Source organism: Rattus rattus, chromosome 3 (assembly GCF_011064425.1).
Source record: "Rattus rattus isolate New Zealand chromosome 3, Rrattus_CSIRO_v1, whole genome shotgun sequence".
NCBI lineage: Eukaryota > Metazoa > Chordata > Mammalia > Rodentia > Muridae > Rattus > Rattus rattus.
Window position 1 is genome coordinate 158712032 of NC_046156.1, and position 21678 is coordinate 158733709.

The following is a 21678-nucleotide window of genomic DNA, read 5'->3' on the forward strand; positions in this document are numbered from 1 at the left end:
AAGTCCAAGAACACAACAAAACGATCATCCATCATGATCAAGTAAGTTTCCAGGGATGTACATTCCAGGAATGTAAGGATGGTTCAATATACAGAAATCCAACAATGTAATCCACTATGTAAAGTAACTCAAAGAAAAAAAACCACATGATTTTCTCATTAGATGCTGAGAAACCACATGACAAAATTCAACACCCCTTCATGTTAAAAGTATTGTAAACATCAGAAATTCAAGGCCAATACCTAAACATAGTAAAAGCAATATACAACAAACCAGTAGCCAACATCAAACTAAATGGAGAGAAACTTGAAGCAGTGCTATTAAAATCAGGCACTAACTTTCTCCCTTCCTGTTCAATGTAGTACTCAAAATGCTAGACAGTGCAATTAGACAACAAAAGGAGGTCAAAGTGATGCAAATTGAAATGGAAGAATTCAAAATATGACTATCTGCTGATGATATGATAATTAGTGACCCCAGAATTTCCACCAGAGACCTCCTCCAGCTGATAAACAAATTCAGCAAATCGTATGGGTATAAAATTAACTCAAACAAATCAATAGTATTCCTCTATTCAAAGGATAAACAGACAGAAAGAAATTAGGAAATGACACTGTTCACAATAGTCACAAATAACATAAAATACCTCTATGTGACTCTAACCAAGCAACTGAAAGATCTGTATGATAATAACTTCAACTCTTTGAAGAAAGAAATTGAAGATAATCTCAGAAGACCGAATGATCTCGCAAGCTCATGGCTTGGCAAGATTAATACTAAAAATGGCCATCTTGGTGAAAGCAATCTACAGATTCAATACAATCAGCATCAAAATTACAACTCAATTCTTCATAGAGTTAGAAAAAGCAATTTGAAAATTCATTTAGTATAACAAAAAAAACCCAGGATAGTGAAAACTGTCCTTAACCATGAAGGAACTTCTGGGGAAATCACCATCCTTGAAGTGACCTCAAGCAGTATTACAAAGCAATAGTGATTAAAAAAAATGTATGGTATTGGTACAGAGACAGACAGGAAGATCAATGAAATAGAATTGAAGAAGCAAAAATGGACCCACACACCTATGGCCATTTGACCTTTGACGAAGGAAATAAAACCATCCAGTGGTAAAACGATAGCATTTTCAACGAATGATGCTGGTTCATCTGGAGGTCAGCATGTAGAAGAATGCAGATCAATCCATTCTTATCACCATGTAGAAAGCTTAAGTCCAGGTGGATCAAGGACCTTCACATAAAACCAGATACACTCAAAGTAATAGAAAAAATAGGGAAGATCCTCAAACATGGGCACTGAGGAAATTTTCCTGAACAAAACATCAATGGCATATGCTCTAAAATCAAGAATTGACAAATGGAACTTCATAAAATTGAACTGTCATTAGTACAAAATATCAATCAACATATTGGGAAAAGATTTACCAATCCTACATCCAATATTGGGCTACTATGAATTCAGAAGTTAGCCTCCAGAGAATCAAATAACCCTATTAAAACATGGGATACAGAGCTCGACAAATTTTCTCGACTGAGGAATATCGAATGGTTGAGAAACACCTAAAGAAATGTTCAACATCCTTAGTCATAAGGGAAATGCAAATCAAAACACCCCTGAATTTCCACCTCAGACCAGTCAGAATGGCTAATAAAAAAATTCAAGTGACAACAGAGGCTGGCAAGGATGTGGAGAAAGAAGAACACTTCTCCATTGTTGGTGGGAGTGCAAGTTGGTACAACCACTCTGGAAATCAGTCTGGAAATCATGTTACAACCACTCTGGAAATCATTTCCTTAGAAAATTGGTCATTGCACTACCTGAGGACCCAGCTATAATACTTCTGGGCATATATCAAAAAGATGCTCCAACATATAACAAGGACACATGTTCCACTATATTCATAGCAGCCTTATTTATAACAGGAAGAAGCTGGATAGAACCCAGATGTCCCTCAACTGAGGAATGGACACAAAAATGTGGTACACTTACACCACTGAATACTACTCATCTACTAAAAACAATGACTGCATGAAATTTATAGGCAAGTGGATGGAACTTAGAAAATATCATTGTGAGTGAGGTATCCCAAAACACACAGTCTATGCACTCACTTATAAGTGGATATTAGCCTAAATCTAGGATTACCCAAAATATCTGTTTGAGAAGGGGGGAAGAAAAATATTCATAGGAGGAGATATGGAGACAAAGTTTGGAGGCGATACTGATGAGAAGGCCATCCAGAGACTGCCCCACCTGGGAATCCAGCCCATATACATACAGCCACCAAACCCAGACTATATTTTTGATGCCAATAAGTGCATGCTGACAGGAGCCTGACATAGCTGTATCCTGAGAGGCTCTTCCAAAACATGACAGAGCATACAGAGGAAAAAGCTAGCAGACAATCATTGAACTGAGAATGGGATCCACATTGGAGGAGTTAGAGAAAAGACTGAAGGAATTGAAGGGGTTTGCAACCCCATAAGAACAACAATACCAAGCAACCAGGGCTCCCAGAGACTAAACCACCATCCACAGAGTACACATGGAGAGACCCATGGTTGCAGCTGCATTTATGCAGCAGAGGATTTCCTTGTTAGGTACCAATGGGAAGAATATCACTTGACCCCCACCCATAGGTAGGGAAATGTTAGGCCAGGGAGGCGTGAAAGGTGGTGGATGGGTGAAGGAACACCCTCATAGAAGAAGGGGTATGGGGAGGGGGAGGGAGTTTTTGGATGAGAAACTGGGAAAGAGGATAACTTTGTAATGTAAATAAAAATATTCAATAAAAAGGCAAAAAAAAGAGTAGTGGGAGGTTAAAAGTGGGGATGTTATGGTATACGGTGGGTGGTATTTGTGTATGACAGTTTTACTAGCACAGTTTGACAGAGACCTGTTACTGAGAAAACAAGCTTGGCACAGATGAAGACAGAAAGAGCCATGGAATGAGAAGCAGCCAGAAGGTTAGAACATGTTGACCATTTAGTATGAGGTCAGGCAAAATATTTCAGACAGATGGTGAGAGAAGCTGGTTTGAATCAGTAAGCTTGGAAGATCAGACAGTACAGAAAGTAGAAGCTTCCAGGCATAGGCCCAAGGACAGTTAGTATAGAGAAGGAAATGCACTGGGTTCAGCACAAGTGATGTACTTGCACAGCTTCGGCAGGACTTGGGTAAGACTCAGCAGTTTATGTGGAGAAGTAAAAGTGATATTTGCATTATTAGACTTCATTATTAAAATATGATTTCACATAGCAATTGTCTCTATACATTCATAGAAGGATCTATGTGCTCATACCTCGATTCTAGTATGTGGTATATTTCTTCCCTTTCATAATCATTTTGCTATTGCATATAAAATGCTGAGGAGGAAGAAAAAAAGAGACCATGTGAGTATTTTCTTGTTCTAATAGCAATAGATTTGAAAGACATCCTCAGTCTACTCTGTTATATAAGAAGCAGGGGCGAGAAAAAGAATCAAAAAATACAAATTTATTCTCTTTAAAGCTACCAATAATTTTCATGAAAGAAAAATAAAGAAACACTAAGTGGGAAAAGGGAAAATTTGTTAATTTGTAGACACTTAGTTACATGTGCAGAAAATATCAAATAAACTGTCAAATGCATATTTATTTGTGTATAGATCAAGATACAAAACCAACAAACAAAAATCAACTATATTTAACTTGGTCAACATTGAGCTAAATATAAAAGAAAGAAGTCATCTTGCAATAACTATAAATGGTTCAATAAAATTTCTAAGAACAAATTTAACTTAGAAGGCGAATTAACACAAAACAAAACAACTTAAAATGCAAATCTATCCCTACTTGGCTAGTCACTGTAAATTATTAAGATAAATGCCCTTTTAGAATAATTTTATATGTGGTTTTAAAGAGAGCTAGCCTAGAGCCCTATTCACCTTCTACTTTTGCTATTCACTTTATTCATTTGTTGTGGTAAGTTTTGTGTTTGACTATAGTTCAACTCACATGCTCTCTTAGAAAATATTAAGCTTAGAGTGTGTCCATGGAACTTTCTAGAGCAAAATGTCCTTTCTCACAATTGGTTTTAATATAATCTTAGAACTACATTCTAGGTCGTTCAAGGAAGGTAGGCAAAGTACTATTGATGAAAAGAAGAAACAAAATTAACATTGATTAAATTGTTACAGAAAATTATTAAATATTTTATAATGAATACATGATTATAAAGAGCAAATAATATAAATTTATCATTAAAGAATTTTTATCCAAGTGGCAAAAGTGGATCACAAAAGTAAAATAATAATTTAAATAAATAAGCAGCATGGAAACACTCAGGTAGAAATATAATGAAATATATATCATAATATGCTCTCCTTGGTATGCTAGAACAAACTACTTTGAACTGTGGTATGAAAGATGGAATGGGTATAAAAAGAATCGAAAAGATCTCTTTTTCCCATTTATGGGAAAACTTTGGGAATTGTAGACCCTAAATCTACTGATGTGTGAAGTCTTGGCATAATAAGTATTTACTTCTACTGAGATCCCATTTCCTTGGTAACAGATAATTTCTTACTGTGCTCTGATGTGGTGGACAATGTAGCCCTTTGAGAACTTGTTTCTATTATACATAAAGTTAGCTTCCATTCATGGTAGTTCTCCTCCTTACAATCTTATTTCTTTTCAATACTTTTATTGAAAATAGTTTCTGCTTTCATGCTTTATATCCCTATCACTGTTTCCCCTCCATCCAATCCTCCCTAGTCCCCACCAGTACTTGCCCTATTCCCCAGATATAAAACCCTGGAAAAGAGCAGGCCTCCAAGAGATAAGAACCAAACTGGAGAAATCAAGGTACAGTAAGACAAGTCAAAGGTCCCATAACAAGACTGGAGAAGGCAACCCATGGGAAGAAAAGAATCCCAAGAGCTGGCAGAAGAATAAAACGCAGACTCACTCCCACTGTTATGAGCCCCCCACTCCCCCCCAAGCCCCTTGCTTGCTGCTTCAATCTCTGTAAGCTGGTAAGAGAATGACTCCTGCTTAGTGAATTCAGTAGGCCACGTTTTACTGGTGGTCTTTCTCCATTCTGACTCCTAACTTTCCTCCCCATCTTACTCAGACTTCTGCAATCTCCTAGGGGAGAGACCAGATAGACTTCCCATTTGGATTCTTTCTTCACAAATGTTTCTGGTTCTCTGTGCCACCTCCCATCTGCTGCCAGAGGAAGTCTTTCTGATGAGGTCTGAACAAGGCACTGATTAATCAGTCAGTAGAGCAGAATATTATTACGAATAATTTCATTGATTTTTTTCTGTTTTGTTTTAAAGTAGTATTTGATCCTGCCCTAGGTCTCTGTACTACTGAGTCTCTGGTTCCTGGCATAGAAGCAGTGTAGGGAGTAGAATTCTTCTAGTGGACGGGCCTGAAGTTAAACCAAACTTAGTTGGTCACTCATTCATATAATGACTCACTATCACTCCAGCATATTTTGTAGTCAGGACAGTTTGTAGATCAAAGAGTTTGTGACTGAGTTGGTGTCCAGATTTTTCTTGCAAAGCTACAGAGTATCTTCTCATGCAAAAGAGAGTAGAACATAGGGGTGAAGTCTCCAATTCCACATTATCTCAATCACTCTATGTTCAGTGAGGTGTGTGGATGTTGTCCTTAGTAAAAGAACTACACTGACCTACCCTGTCAGTTATATGTATATATATATATGTATATATATATATGTATATATATATATATGTATATATATATGTATATATATATGTGTATGAATATATATATGAATATATATGTGTGTGTATCAGATCACTTATAATACACACATATTTATATAATATTCATGTATAATATATAATATAATATACACATATATATGATTGGAAATCAGTCCTTGTTACAAAAGATGGTAAGCTTACACCCCATATCCTTTAATGTGAGAATTCCTCCATCAAGGATATCCTCATAGATTCCCCTGCACTCACTTCCCACAGCATATTCAATACCCCCATATTCCAGCTGACTCTCATCCTTCCCAGTCCCATCTGTCCCCGGTCCATCTGCAAAATTTATTCAATTTTACCTTCTCAGGGAGAGTCATGTGAACCACATCTAGAGTTTTCCTCTTTACATAGTCTCTGTACTTTTTCAGCTTTAAAAAATTACATATTTTTAGGCAAATAGGTTCAGCTAAAAAAACAGAACACTCTGAGTGATATAACCCAAACACCAAAAGAAAATTATGATATATTATGATATATATTCTTTTATAAAAGTATGCTAGGTGTTAATTAAAAGATGGAAGGAACTGAAGGGGATTGCAACCCCATAGGAAGAATAGCAATATCAAGCTACCGGACACCCTAGAGCTCTTAGGGACTAAACCACCAACTAAAGAGTACACATGAATGGGTCTAAGGCTCCAGCTGCATCGGTAGCAGAGGATGGCCTTATGTGGCATTAATGGGAGGTGAAGCCCTTGGTCCTGCTGAGGCTTGATGCCCCGGCATAGGGAATGCTAAAGCAGTGAGGCCGGATTGGGTGGGTGGGTGGGAGAGTACACTTATACAGACAAAGGGAGGGATGATGGGATGGAGGGTTTGCAGAGGGGAGACTGGGAAGATGGACAACATTTCAAAGGTGAATAAATTAAAAAACATTAAAAAATATAACATGAAAATGTTTTTCCCCTTATATCTAGTTTTTTGAGTTCTTTATATGTTTCGGATATTATTACTCTATCGACTATATAGTTTATGAAAAATCCTTTTCCACTTTATAGTCTATGGCTTTGTCTGAACCACGGTGACTTTTTGAATTTATACAATCCCATATTTTAGTTGTTGATCTTAATTCCTATCCTAACACAGTTCTGTTCAGGAAGTCATTTCTGTACCAAGGAATTCAAGGCTGTTTCAAACTTTCTCTTCTATCAGCTTCAGTGTTTTTGGTTTTTGGTTGAGGCCTTTGATCCACTTAGAGTTGAGTTTTGTTCATGATGATAAATACGGGCCTATTGGGGGTGCAGTTTGTATCTTGAAGAAACATGTATGTAGTTATCTATGTGCAAAGCAACAATGTTTTTGTTATGTCTGGAAACTTTATTAATAACAGACCCAGAATAGGCCTGTTTTAAGATGATTTTCTATTTGTGAACAACAGTAAAGAAGATATGATCAAATCTGTGTTAAAACTTGTGATTCTGAATTATATGTCCTTTCATACACATCCCCTTTTAGACAAAAATTATATTTTCACATGTGCTGTATAAATATATGTAAATGTCTTATAGGAATACACTTTCTTCATCCTAAATTTATTTCATCTTTCCTATATGTTTAAAGAAATTAAATCATTTTGATGGGTTGATTAAATCTTTTTTCTTAGTGAATAAATCAGTAGGGTGTGGGAGGGGAAAGAATATGACACAAAACATTGTGTTAATTTTTAAAGGAGAAAATTATAAAAAGCACAGTCAAATTCATCAGGAATTTAGGAAATATTTAATGTCTTTTGAGTTTTTATATTTTGACATGTATCTTTCCTATTTTACAATGATCACATATGTTAACATCCCAATGTCACAAGGCCTCAGTCTTAGATGAATAATTAATTATAGGCAATGATTGGCTGGTCGTGGAGGAGATTGAGTATTCTCCCAGGAAAGCACAACTGAAATACATTCCCAAATGTTGGGCTCATATGAATATGAGCAAATCTGAGTTGACTCAGCAGGTTGTATACATCTATATTCATCAGCATTTATTATGATATATCTGCATTTATTTCTATTTTGGATGCGTAATTTTGAATAAGATACATGTACACACATACACACATATGGATAACAATTAAAGAGGAAAGTGTCATTAAGTTGAGAACTTCTGATGGACATAGGATGAGTGGCAGGGGTGAGGATGTAAGGAGGGAATGATTTAAATATAGTACTCATATAAAACTTAAAAAATATAAATATTGCTAAATGTTTGCGTGGAGGAGAAGCCTTGGATTTTTGTTGCACACACTCTCAATAAATACTTCTTTTTCATTAGCCTTGGTGCTCCATTACAAAAAGCTGAATACTGATAGAACTTTACCAGAGGAGTATATAAGAAACAAGTGGAGTGACACCTGCAAAGATTTTATGTAATTATATACACAACCCTTTAGATAAGCACTTAGCACATTTATATTTTAAATGAGTAAATATGCAAATAAAATCTATTGTTTCCCATTATGAAAAATAAATTGCTATTTTTCCAAGTAAATAAATAAAAGAAAATAAATCAGACTAGTAAGGAAGAAAGACGGAGATAGATCAATGTTAGATAGATAGAAAATGATAGATAGATGTTGATATATCTATAATAAATATATAGATCTCTAAATGCATGTAGTTTATGAATATTAGTTCATCTCTCAGCCCCACTCTAAGAAGCTTCATTGTGCAGAGAATAGTGTCTAACAGAAAAACTCACAACTGGACAAAGTTCAGATAAAATGAATCCATGAATTATTCTACCATAAATGGGTCACATTTATCACACATCTTTCCCACAAGGTTAAGAAAACATTGCAGAATAAAGACTGAAAAGATTGTGAAAATCAGAGGTCTGCAATAACTGGCATTAAGGATATGGCATGACCAGAAACTCCTAAAGTCACAGCTGCTATGGTTACCTGCACAGGACCTTAAGGAGATCAAGGCGATCAACTTTCGAGCTTGTAGGTTAGAGGGAATAACTAGGGTTCTACCCACGGAAGAGGAGTTACAACACTTGATAGCTGCTAGGGGAAGAAGAGTCAAGTTTTCTAAGTGATATTATTCTTGATCGGTCTATGATGCTTCACTAAATGGTGCCACCAAAAGTGAATATGCGCAGAAGTAATTGGATTAAATGAGATATTAATTTGGCAAAGATATGATGAAGTTGAGAGTGGAAACTGGAGCAATCAGTGGGCAGGTTGGGAGGTAAATATAATCAAAATGCATTGCATGCACTCTTGAAATTATCAAATAATTAATGCATTTATTATGTTTTAAAAGAAAGACCTTGTATGGTAAGGACACAGAGAAATCTGAGTTCCTATATTACACTTTCATCTCCCAAAATATCTTACTTGGTGTTATCAAAATCATTGTTTGTGAAGAAAGGTAATTCTGTTAAGTTCCTCAAGATGTATCTGTGCTCTGTGAAAATAAACTTTCTTTTTCCCCTGTATGAATAATAAGATATATTACTAAATATGAAAAAACATCCACTGAACAGTGACAAATCATTTTTATTCTCTTCTGTGCCTCCACAAAATGCAGCATTGTTCTTTGATTAAGATTATGGAATGGGCTCAGATGACAGCTCACAAGTGTGCATCTTGATCAAAACTATTTTATGACTATTCAAATTAAATTTGTTTCCATTGAAATCAAATAATGTTTGTGGAAAGTTTTACTTTTTCCTGGAGAAATAAAAAAAATGAACTCTGTTTAGAAATTATGGCATTGACTACTTAAGGTGATTTTTATAAACAATGTTCCAAATAGAGTGGAAATATGTGATGGATAAGTATAATTTATAATGCAGTTCTTTATGTATTCGTCTAATCATATTGCATTTGTGTACTCAAGGAATTGAAGAAAATGCAATAAATATGCTGTAATGGTGTTCTATTCCACAGTAGTACTCACTTCGCAGAATGATGAAAGAGAAGAATTAAATGAGCTCAAAGGAATCTCTCTTTGTCATTGTATCATATGTCCTAATAGAATATGCTTAGTTTGCATAGAAATTTTGCAAAGACTTTGTTATTTACATAGGCTCAACCTAGATTACAATTTTTCATGTCAGTAACTGGAAATGTTAAGAGACTTATAAAGAAGTTATATGACTAAAACTCTCCATTATCTAGGAATATTCTAAGAAAAATTTAAGAAGGAATTTTCTAAGGAAAATGTTTTTAATCTTCCTATTGTTAATACATCTGAGAAAGCAGGAGATATATTGCTTCTATTTAAATGAGCTTCACATTGTCATATAAACAAAATATATTATCCTTATAATTCTAGACTTCAAGCTCTGAAGTGCAGACTCAAACCTTCCAATCTAATAATTCAGAGGTGAATTATGTCTATTAATTTTGTTCAAGATCCATATTCTTATTCCAGGTCAATAATTGGGAAACAATAAAACTCGGGCTTTAAGCTGGCATTTTAAAATTACATGATATAGGAAATGACTGAAACATCCATAAATTCATGTGTTGTCTCACACGGAAGTTCAGACACACTTGGCTGATTTCAGCTACTCCAGTTGGAAAAACATGATGTGCTTGTGCTCAAGAGGTAAAATTGAGTGCCCATGTCTTTACTTCCCTAGGAAACCATATGTCGAGGAGAATTCTACTAAACACAGAATACTATTTTAAAAAGATGTATAAATTTTTTGTCTTAAATTAGAAGCGATAGTTAAAAGGGGTTCTTAAACCATGCTGTTTTTAGACTAGTTGACATTTTTTTAACGGTGATCCAAAGTTGTGAAATGTCTGTTTAGTTGGAAAGAGAACAAAATCACTCAGATGCTGTTCCTTGGATCATGCTATCATATCTTCCTGGATAAACAGTCTTCTATGTTACCTTCTCCATCTAGAGCATGACAGAGATAATATTAGGCTTATTTTGAAAATTTCCGTCTCTGATTTAGCTTTTAAAATATAATATTGAAATATTGTAAGTCAACTGTAGAGTTCTCCCCCTCCTCCCATGCAAAAACATGAACATAAACTAGAACACTAATGTTCTAGTTTAATCTCAGGTGTAATTTCAATGGTTTATGAAATTGATCAACTAATGCATTTGAAAAAGAAATAAAAGCATCCTTGTAGCTATCTTTGTAGGAATGGAAAGAAGACATATTCCAGAAGGTTGGTCATGGTTAGCATATGCGGTGAGCTCCCGGTGAGTGAATGACCCTATCTTCATTCACAAACTATATTATTCCAATAAGACCTACTACATCCAAAGCTGACCTCTGATCTCTGTACACACACATGAACACATGTCTATGCACACAAAAGCATGTCTACAAAATAATAGATGCAGTTACAATAAGGCACCACTTAGTTTATGTTGATTTCAATTAAAAATTATGCTTCTGTGCAAAATGGTCTTTGTGTAATCATTGTCACATAGTGAAGAAATAACTAAGGTGAATAGTCATGCTTTTAAAATTATCTCTGTGTTTATTACCACTATAATTACAGTAATAAATTGATAAATAATCTATCTTCATCATGGTTGATGTTTGATACTGATGATATCTAATAAATGTCGTGGGTTTTTACTCACAACATAGCTATTTTTCTTTTGGAAATAATATAATCTAACAATTTCTTTGTATGTATATACATACTGTTTTTTCCCTGTGATACAGCTTAACCAGCTGATGGCTCATTAAGAAAATTACAGGTTTCTGAAAGTTAAGCCTAGTTGTGTCCCCTCCATGGGAGTGGACTGAGAATAAACTCAACTCAGTGACAAGGTTGCAAAAGCAGTTCCATTCAGTCATCTGAGGCTGTCTTGGCCCTCTCTTTACATCTCATGTGTTCTTTATTTCTGTCTGCCTCTTCTTGTCCATGTGGAACTCTACTTTGGGAAGTTTTTTTTTTTTCAGTTGCTCCCTCTTCTTTAGTCCTCATTGCCAACTGTGTTAATACCCTGCCCCACAAATCTCAATGTCACTGATCACAGTTTTCCTTTCCTCCTGAGATGTTTTCTATCTACCATCCTTTCTCACTCTACAGAAGCACCTGTAAGGTCTCTTTTAATTTTAAATTTAATATATATGTGTGTGTGTGTGTGTGTGTGTGTGTGTGTGTGTGTGTGTGTGTGTGTGTATGGAGTGGGGTGGTGTCTTAATTTTTGAATGACACTTTGATAATATTGATGGCAACACATGTCACCAGGATATAATTTTTTTTGCATTTTTATCATCTTTTGATTCTCAGAATGTGACAGTTCATATGATATTAGTGCTAATTATGATAAGTTAATTATCTTTTTATTTATAATTACGTGATTGCTCATACCTCTTCCCTCCCGTCTAAAGCCTTCCATGTTCCCCATTGCTATCTATTAATTTAATTGCCTTTGTATTTTTAATTATTGCTACATACACATATATATGATGTATCATATTATATAAGCAACATATTATATATAATAGATATTAAATATAATAGATGTTATATAAAATACAACTTTCTCTGTTCACATTTTATTTGCTAATTAATATATATTCAGATACATGAATTTCTCTTTAAGACTTATTCATTTCATGTAACATCTTAAAATTTAGGTAGATTAACTGTAATTAGAACTTGATTTGTTTTTTTGTTTATGCAGTCTGATCCTAGACTTGTAGTTACCTGCTTGAGCCTTTTGGTGTGCGGAGTCTAAGAATGAGGACCCGTTATCAAATACATCTTTATAATATGCATAATTCCTTCAAAGAATGACTTTTAATATGTCTTACTTTCATTATTACTGTAAATATTTTCTACATTGTTTTTTTTTTATTGTGGCCTGTTTACAAACACACTGCCTAATTTCCAAATATTTACTTTTCAATATTTAATTATGTCGCTCTTTTGACATTTATCTTTGATTATTGTTTTTTTATTTTAGTCCACTATGGTCAATCATCTGTAGAATTTAAATCATGGCATAGCTTGTCATCAATGTTGAGAAACTTCCATAGGGATTTGGGGAAATTAAGGTACATGTTGGTTGTAGGGAGTATTGTCCTATTGTGCCTTTTGTTTGGTTGTTTTGGTTATGTTCCCCTTGTACCCGTGCTTAACACAGTGTTTCTCTGTGTAACCTTGGATGTCCTGCAACACTCCTTATAGATCAGGGTGGCCTTGAACTCACAGAGATCTGCCTGCCTCTGCCTCCTCTTACTGTGCTTCTTAAGCCAGTATTTGACCTGTATTTTTACTGTGACACCTTCTAAGCCTTTGACCAAGATATCTCTGTCTCAGAGTTCATCTACCTCTCCTTCAATTTTGTTAACTTCTTGATTTTTGAGTCTATATCATCCCTTAGAATTTAGTATTCTAAGTAAATTTATATTTTGTTCATTATAGAAAAAATGAGACACCATGACAGTCATTGGTTCTTTTGGAACATTTAAAAAGAAAAATCCTTAGGCTAAGGAGGAGATAGCTTACTGGCTAAGTGTCTGCTTCACAAATGTGAACAGCAACATTAGAATCCCCAAGATGCATTTAAAGGTAAGGTATGGGTAGCAGCCTACCTGTATCTCCATATACAACATAGTCATAAGATTAAGGACTGATTGCAAATTGTTCCAAACATTATTGATGGGCCTGTGTCTGGACATGTATACATGTGCATATTGACACACATGTGAGCAAACATGTATACATACATCAAGTCACACAGACATACAAAAATCAGAAGAGAAAATGTTTTCCTGACAAACTTATTATGGCAAAATCTTTAGATAATTTTTCAGAGCTTGAGATTGTGTGTGTGTGTGTGTGTGTGTGTGTGTGTGTGTGTGTGTGTGTCTTCTTTGTGTGTATTGGTTAAATGTCTGTGTGTTCATTTGTGCATCAGTAAGTTGTTTCTAAACCAACTTCTGATATGTCTGTTAAATGCCTATCAACTTATTTTATGAAATGGGGTCTCAAATAAAAGATGACACTTTAGCGCTCAGCTTGACACTTCAGCATTTGGCTTGAGAGGGTATTCAGTGAGCTTCAGAGTTCTCCTTAATTCTCCCATGCCTTCACAGCTATGTTTTTAGAGAATCTTTATGAAAATTTTATAAGACTCCACCCATCAATGAAAAGATATTGAAAATGAATATATTCTGAAACAGGAAGAAACAAGTCTTTTCCACAAAAGACAACTGATAGTTTATTCAATCCCAAGTGGATCTCTGTTCCCATGCATGTGTAAACTACATTAAATTGACTCACACACACACACCCACACACCCACACACACACACACACACACATACTACAGAGAGAGAGAAAGAGAGAGAGAGAGAGGGAGAGAGACAGAGACAAAGAGAGAGATCATTACTAAACAAGAAATAATGAACTTGACAGTAAGCTGAGGGTTTGCTGGGGGAATTTAAGTAGCAAGAGAGCATGGCAGAAATGATGTAGCTACAGTATTTGCATATATGAATCTTTAATTAAATTTAATATATGAAGATGAGGAAAAATGAGTTGTGATGCCTCTGCCATGAAGAAAAAAATTTCATCATTTCTCTGAAATCACAGAAGTAGTAGCTATTCTTCAGGATGATACAGTTTTTGTTATTATTTTTCTTCATTAATCATTCAAAAGAAACATGCTATTCTCTGATTTATTCCCCTATCAAAAATAACTGTCGAACATATTCTACCATTCAATAGCTCATGGCTGTTTTGAGATAATAGAATGCATCTGATTTTAGATTTTCATCTTAAAATTATGTATTCAGAAGATTTGAGTAAAACTATTGCCTTCTGTGTTCGTTCCTCATTTTGAAGTACTGATAGTCTGCCTTGTTTATGACATTTCTAGTCTGTTGTTGAAGACAAGATTCATTTTTTGAAGTGCAGTGGAAAACAAATGTTAAAATAAAATAGTTTCTTTAATATAGTATTTGTTTTTAGATAGGAAGACTTAATTTAAATCTAAGCCATAATCTTCTCACCACATATTTTAGTAGATGTGCTCTGTTCTTGAAATTGAAATAGAAGTTAGAATAGAATATCAAACCGTGAAGGTAAGCACAGTTGATCTTAGATCATGGGTCTCTCAACTGTTCAAGAGTTTGAGTGCAGGAGTTTCAAAGCTGTTCAATTGTACTCTGAAGTACCTGCCAAAGCTTGTTCTCATCCACAGATAATAACTTACCCCGATGTGCTGGACTCAGCATGGCTCTTTCTCTTGATTATTTAACAAATAACTTTTATTTTGTGTGATCCAAGTTATCTGAATCTTGGATTCTTTTTTTTTTTCTAGGATCAACTGAACTGAAAACCAGACACCAAATCAATCTATTGTATAAGGTCTATAAGAAACAGTCACAACTATTTTAGAGTTAGTGTATTACTACTTTCTTTTTCTTGAAAGTGGCTGACTCACTATGAAACTGTCTTGTAAATATACTTCTAGTTAAATGTCAGTGTACTGTCTATCAAAGCCCTCATTAGAATTCAGTAGCTAGGTTCTGTCCATTAAAACATCAGGACTAAGATTCTGATTAGTACTTCTGTGACAATTTCTCTATTTCTTAACACGTACAAATTTGTTCTACCATAGCTGTAGTATATCTGCAAAATGACAACAATGTAAGTTGTATATTGGGCTAGACAAAACCTAATAATTTCATTTTGAATCATCTATGCAGAGTGAAGCTTCCACTTTGGTTTCATATTGGGAACACATTTGTGTCTTAACATTCAAGTCTTTGTTCTGAGTTATATCTTCAACTCCAAATACTCTTCAACAAGATATGAGCATACATGTGTGTGCTGCCAATTGATTTCATGGTCATTTCCTCTTTGTGCGTAGTCATCGGCAATCACAGTTTACCTCGATATGGAGCTTTACTTTAGCCACAATTTCATCTTTAATCCCTTTGACGTTCACTTACTATTTCAACATATTCAGCATAGCATGCATTTCTGACATACTCTTTAGTGGTTTCTAAAAAAACAATAATAATAATAATTCTCAGACTCTCCCCACTACTGATAAAAGCTGCCAAGAAACACCTAAGGTAAAGAAAAATATTTTCCATTAGTAATTCCTTTAGTTTTATAGACCCCCATTTGTACAGAATGTGTCTATAAAATAAGTGGTACATTGATAGTAAATTGATATTGTATTTATGTCAGGAAGTAGCAACTCTGATTTGAGAAACATCCCACAAGGCATCACTGGTGTGTAACTATTTCTTGCAGTTAAAGAGAGCAAAGAGTCTATATGTAGATAGCTCTCTAAACTCTATGGAATCTTGCCTTCCATATTTATTAAACTATAGATTTAAAAAAATACCCTATTGAGGGTTGAGTAAGTGACCAATTTACAGAGCATGATTTTTAATTGCTATTTTCTTGATTCAAAGTGTAGAAATAGAACCGTGAAACCTGGTTTGTACTTAAAATAATTAAACCATTTTTTACTTTCAGAGTCCATATTAAATGTAGGACCACAATTGACCTTATTAAATTTTACAGGAAATAAAAGTATTTCCAGACTAGAAAAGGACCATATTTATCTTCATACTTAGAATAATGTGAGAGAGTTAGAAGCAATATATCATTAAAATTAATATGTATTTAGAATTAAGTAGCAGTGTAACCCCTCATTCCAAAAAAAAAAAAACCTATGGAAAGATTTTAATACTTATAGTGTTAGAGTAGACATTGACTTTGATAGAGTTGAAAGGATGCACATGATTTCATCGTGTAAACACTCCTTTGTGAAGTAACCTGGTGAATATATTTATACATTTAAAATATTAGTAAATTTTGCAGAATCTCAATTCAAATCTTGAATGGAGTTAAGACCAGACTCTCTTGGCCGTCTCATAGTAAAGAAGGATAGCATCTAGATTCACTGCGTTGAACAAGGAGCACACTCTCCTCAGGTAATGGATGCTTCCTTGTTAGCACAATCAGACTCTGAGTAGATGTAGGCTGTTCCCCCAACCTCTCTGTGCTTTTAGCCATACACAGGAGTGCACCCTGTAATGGTGTTTAGAAATGATAAAGCAGCATCTGGGAAGGTAAGATGTTGTAAAAGGCTTGGATTCCACTTTATTCCTCAGGCTTAGAACACAAACTGAGAGTTATTCAAATGAAACTCAGTTCCCAAACCTCAAAACTGGAATATGACAGCACAAGGCAGATTCAAACAGAGGCACAGTCCCAAAATTTGCACAAGGGTGGAATCAAGAAACACCATAGAACATTTGGGGACATTATAATATAATAAATTTAAAGATTAAATGAAAAACATATATTCCTTCAAATAGTTTATACCTTATGTGTTTAAAAATTCCAATTAACCAGGAATACATAGACGAGGTAATTTCAAAGTGTAGTACCTTAATGTTCTATTTCTTTTTTACATAAAGCCCCCAGAACAAGGGAATAAAATATTCCTTAAATAAAAGTTTAAAAAGCCCCAAGAAGTTATAAAGAAAATGAGATTTTGGAAAATATTAAATTATTAGTATTGTATATTACATATTGATGTTAACAGTAGTTTTAATCTTGATGGTTTCATAAAATTTCTCATCATAAGACCATTGTCTAGTGAAGTTCGTGTATGCCTATATGTTGCAGCTAATTGTATTGGTCATTTAGGTATGTGCAAATCTTCAGGAGGCAAAATACGTTGCACTTGTCAAAGAGTTCTACCGGGCCTGCTTTTCCCTCACAACAGCCCTGTGAGGTAGGCAGGAAAATCATTACCATTTTCATACTGCAGTTGGGGACCCTGAAATTCAGAGACCCTTGGGATCTCTTCAGGGGTCAGCTGAGTGATTCCTTCACTTCTTTGGCCTGCTACTATGTATTCTCTTGTAAATACCACATGTGCAAGGATGAACGGGGAAGCTGAGAAGAAAGAAGGTGGCTCAAGAACAAGAAATGCTACAATGTGATCAGACTAAGCGACATACACATGATGGATGACTACCTCAAATGGATATAAGTGAACCATGGTGAAGTATAAACGGGTCAGGAAAAAAAAAAGACAACCAATATAAGGTAGAAATGTACTTTTTAAAATGAAAGGGAATAAAAACAGAAAAAGAAAGGTTTTCAATGTTTTATGCATGATGAGGTTTAGAGTTTAAATCGAAACTTCCCTGACGTATCTGATGATCAGAGTTCTTTCATTCTATCAATTTGAATCGGGCATCTCCTGTTAACATACCGTACTATGGGTAGGACAGAGAACTTTGTCTCCGTGCTGAGAACAGTGCATGTCCGGCGCACGGAAGTTGCATATGTCATAGTGCAGGCAGCAATTCCCCATGCTCCATCAGCTTTGTGTGGAGAAAAGAAGTGGGGAGGGCTGAGGAAAACGGGATATTCAAGTCCATGTCAGAGTTGCCTGGAATTTAAGGGATACTTCATGGATGTTCAGCAAAGGAACAGGATAATGAGATCTGTTACAGTAACAGACTAGGGGTCTGGAAGTTCTACCCAGAAAGGAGGCTGTGACTACCTCTGTACGTGTCCATGTTCAGTGCAAGGGCCTGACAGTGATTTTAAACCTCCTTTGTTTAATTTTGCTTTGGAAAAAATAAGTCACAACATCATGAAATAAATATCCACTGTTTGGCTTTGTTCAGTTATTCTTAATTAAACAGTACCATAGACTTTATTGAGAGTTTGAAAATATACACAAGAAACAATAGCTTTTTCCTCTGTTATTGTTATTATTTTTTAATAGTCGACTTTCTTCCAATTAAATAACCCATTTTTTGATCATAAAAAGGGCACTTGTTTCTACAGGAGCTGTGTACAGCTTGCTCAGTTCCAAGTACTGTTTCCGCTCGACTTCCTTGTCATATTGAGGTCATATCTCCACTTGGTCAGGAAGCAAATTCTACATAGCTCAAAAAAAAAAAAAAAAGGAAAGAAAAAAAAAAAGAAAAGAAAGAATTAACCCCCTAAGTTGTTCTTTCAGATTCTATTTCTCCATAGAGTTCAGCTAACTTTTTAAACTCAGGCCCCCAGTCTCCAAGGTAGTGATAATCCTGGTCTGATTGCGTGGTTGCAGAGTCCAGTGAGCTGATAGACCCAGCTTCTGACCTCTGACCCTCGTAGGCATAAGTCTGAAGAGAGTCATAAGGGGGCACACTGGGGTCCAGGTCTGCTTCTGCCAGTCTTTGCTTAATAAACTCCTGAACGTCTATGCTCTCCAGGGTGGACAATGTCTGATGTCTAGGAGTGAGCTTCACTTCAGGCCGAATGTCTCTGCGGTACTTGAACTCCTCTGCAGCGGAAGGATTTCTCAAAGCTGTGATGTCGAAGGCCTCAGTGTCTTCCTCCCCTCCTCCCTCGTCATCATAAGTCACCACGTTCTCTCGCACATCCTCCTCTGAAATGATCAAGGGCTCTTTCTTGCTGCGCCTCAAGGTGATAAAAAGGACCACAATGGCTGAAGGAAAAATGGAAACGGGATAAAGTTAACAGAAGAATTCAGCTCCGGCTATCAGTACTTTCCAGTTCCAATTTCTACACCCTCTAGAGTTAGGTTTGTAAAGCAACACCACCTTGATCTGAATCAACTACTGAATAATACCACAGACTGTCTAAACCTCAACCATCATTGTAGATTTGCTGATCTCTGAAACATCAGCGTTCTCCTTGGCTAAGTGTATTTCTTGAGTCTTACCACAGTATAAACAATAGCCTTCCATTGCCTAGTGTGATCAAAAGAAAATGGTACAAACTTTTGACTGGAATAAACACGTTAATAATTCACAAATAATCATTTTATGTAGATTCGCAGAAATCAGGAAATGGACCTATAAGGTCTTCTAACCTGAGAAGGTTTGGTCCTTTGGAGAAAGTTAATGCAGGTTCATTATGTATGGCTTCTCTTGTATTCTGTGCCTTTGACTTACACAATCAAGTGCTAATATCTGACCTTTTTCTATAAAGCTTCATGATAATTTTACTTTGTTTATACACAAGTTGTTTTATATAGGAAATGTTTATTTTGTGATATTCCTCATATAACTTAGGTTTTCCTCACAGAAGGGCTGTGGTTCTATTCAATCGTAAAATGAAGAAGCAGAGAGGAAGGAGGGGGAAATTGTCAAACAACCTACAGACTTACTCAGAAAGATGTGAGATGGAACTGCGAGAATAAATAACAATGTCAAGCCAAGGCTAATGGTATTTGTAGTAGGATTTCCCACTCTATGATGAACACATTGTGTGCACATGCTACTTTATGTGCACACACACACTTAGGCATGCGGTCAGTGAGACTGTGGATTAAGCTCTTTCATTGACAGTAGTTACTAATGTTGCAAGCACTGGGCAAAGTCATAGAAATAAGACTTGGTCACTTGGCTTTGGTCCTTCTCCAATGTTTTATGCCTTTATACTTAATTAAATAAAATGGACTTAGGTTAGGCTTTGTTATAGTAATTTTTGAATATTTTATTTTTTAAAAGGAAAAGAAATAAACACAATTGCAGGCTTAAGAACACTTGTTCTTTTTAATTCAAATGCTTAAATATTTGGGTTCATCGCATTTATATAATTAAATGTGGAGCATAATGCTATGTTTCTTAAGCTATGGTTTCTTATGTGTTTTATTATGGATACATTAAGAAAATATTCAGAATAAGTTTTTTTAGATTTATGAAATGCATTTTAATGGATGTATTTTCTATTCCTGCATTCACATAAGTGAATCCCACGCATGCCTGGGCCCATGGACACTAGAAAGACAGAGCTGGAGTCCCTGCTTAAGATATAATATAATATAATAGGGATGATGGAAACCAAATGTGTGTCCTCTGCATGAAGAACAAGTCCTCTTAGGTGCTGGGCCACCTTTATATTTCAAGGTAATAAGTTGTTTCAAAATATAAAAGCAGATATCTAAACCTCAAATTTAATGTTTTTCATGTAGATACAGGAATTAACTATTGCTAGCCAGTGACTCCCATATCTGATACATACATACTGTTAGTAAAAACACAGATAATTTTTCCACTGCATAGTTTTCAAACTGATGTTATATTCATGTGTCATTTATATTCATACATTGTCTTTCTAGTTACAGGTATATTCAAGTTATCTCAGAAAAGATAATTGAAACAGACAGACTACATCAGGGCACTAGTAGTTTTGACTCAGATTTGACAAACCTCTATTCTTGGAGCAGGTGACACAGAGTCTTGTTTGGGTGGTGAACAAAGACATTTGCATGAAAGCAGCACCGTGCTAGGTGATTAGTAACTCCTTATGGTACAAATAGCATTTCTAAGAACATTACTGGTAGGTTTTTCTTAAAAATCATTTCCGGTTTGTTATTAGTACTCTACCTAATTGTTCTTGAGAACGTTTTGAGAAATTGAAACGTAAACTAAATAATTGCATCAAATCCCATGAACAAAAGCACATCATTTTAAGGTCATGAGTAAAGATGCCAATTATATTGAGTTACTAAAGAGACAAAGTTTCGAAGTCCTGGAAATCAAATTAAGATACTCAACTAATCCACACAGTCTTTAGAGTTATGACTATAATATGGGTATGCCATTTTATAATATGTCCTTGGGAAATACAATATCAAAGAGTCATGTTATAAAATAAAAGGAGTGATTTTTGTCTGCATTGTTTAATATTGTAATCCATTCTGGGCTATGAAAGTACAACCTAGTATGGAAATTCAACAATTTCTTGTACTTTTGACATGTTTTAATTCTTTATTGTTTTTCGTTACTTGGTTAAATTACTTTTAATCTCTTAGTTTAAAAGTTACGAAGACTTTGGGATTATTGTTACTATTGCTACTTAAGTAATTTTGAGGCGTAGTCTTATGGCGCTCAAGCTTCCTCAGCCTTGCTGTGTAGAGCAGGACCATCTTGAATTC

The 21678-nt window shown here is 35.1% G+C and overlaps 1 protein-coding gene across 1 annotated transcript in view; it reads right to left on the reverse strand.

Annotated features, from left to right (window-relative positions):
- Window positions 1–16837: 16837 nt before the first annotated feature.
- Cdh18 (cadherin 18) overlaps window positions 16838–21678 on the reverse strand; it is a 242554-nt gene continuing 237713 nt past the window's right edge. The window contains exon 10 of the mRNA XM_032898746.1: window positions 16838–19221. Within this exon, the coding sequence (XP_032754637.1) occupies window positions 18731–19221 (491 nt within the window). The 3' untranslated portion in view covers window positions 16838–18730. The remainder of the gene's footprint in view (window positions 19222–21678) is intronic.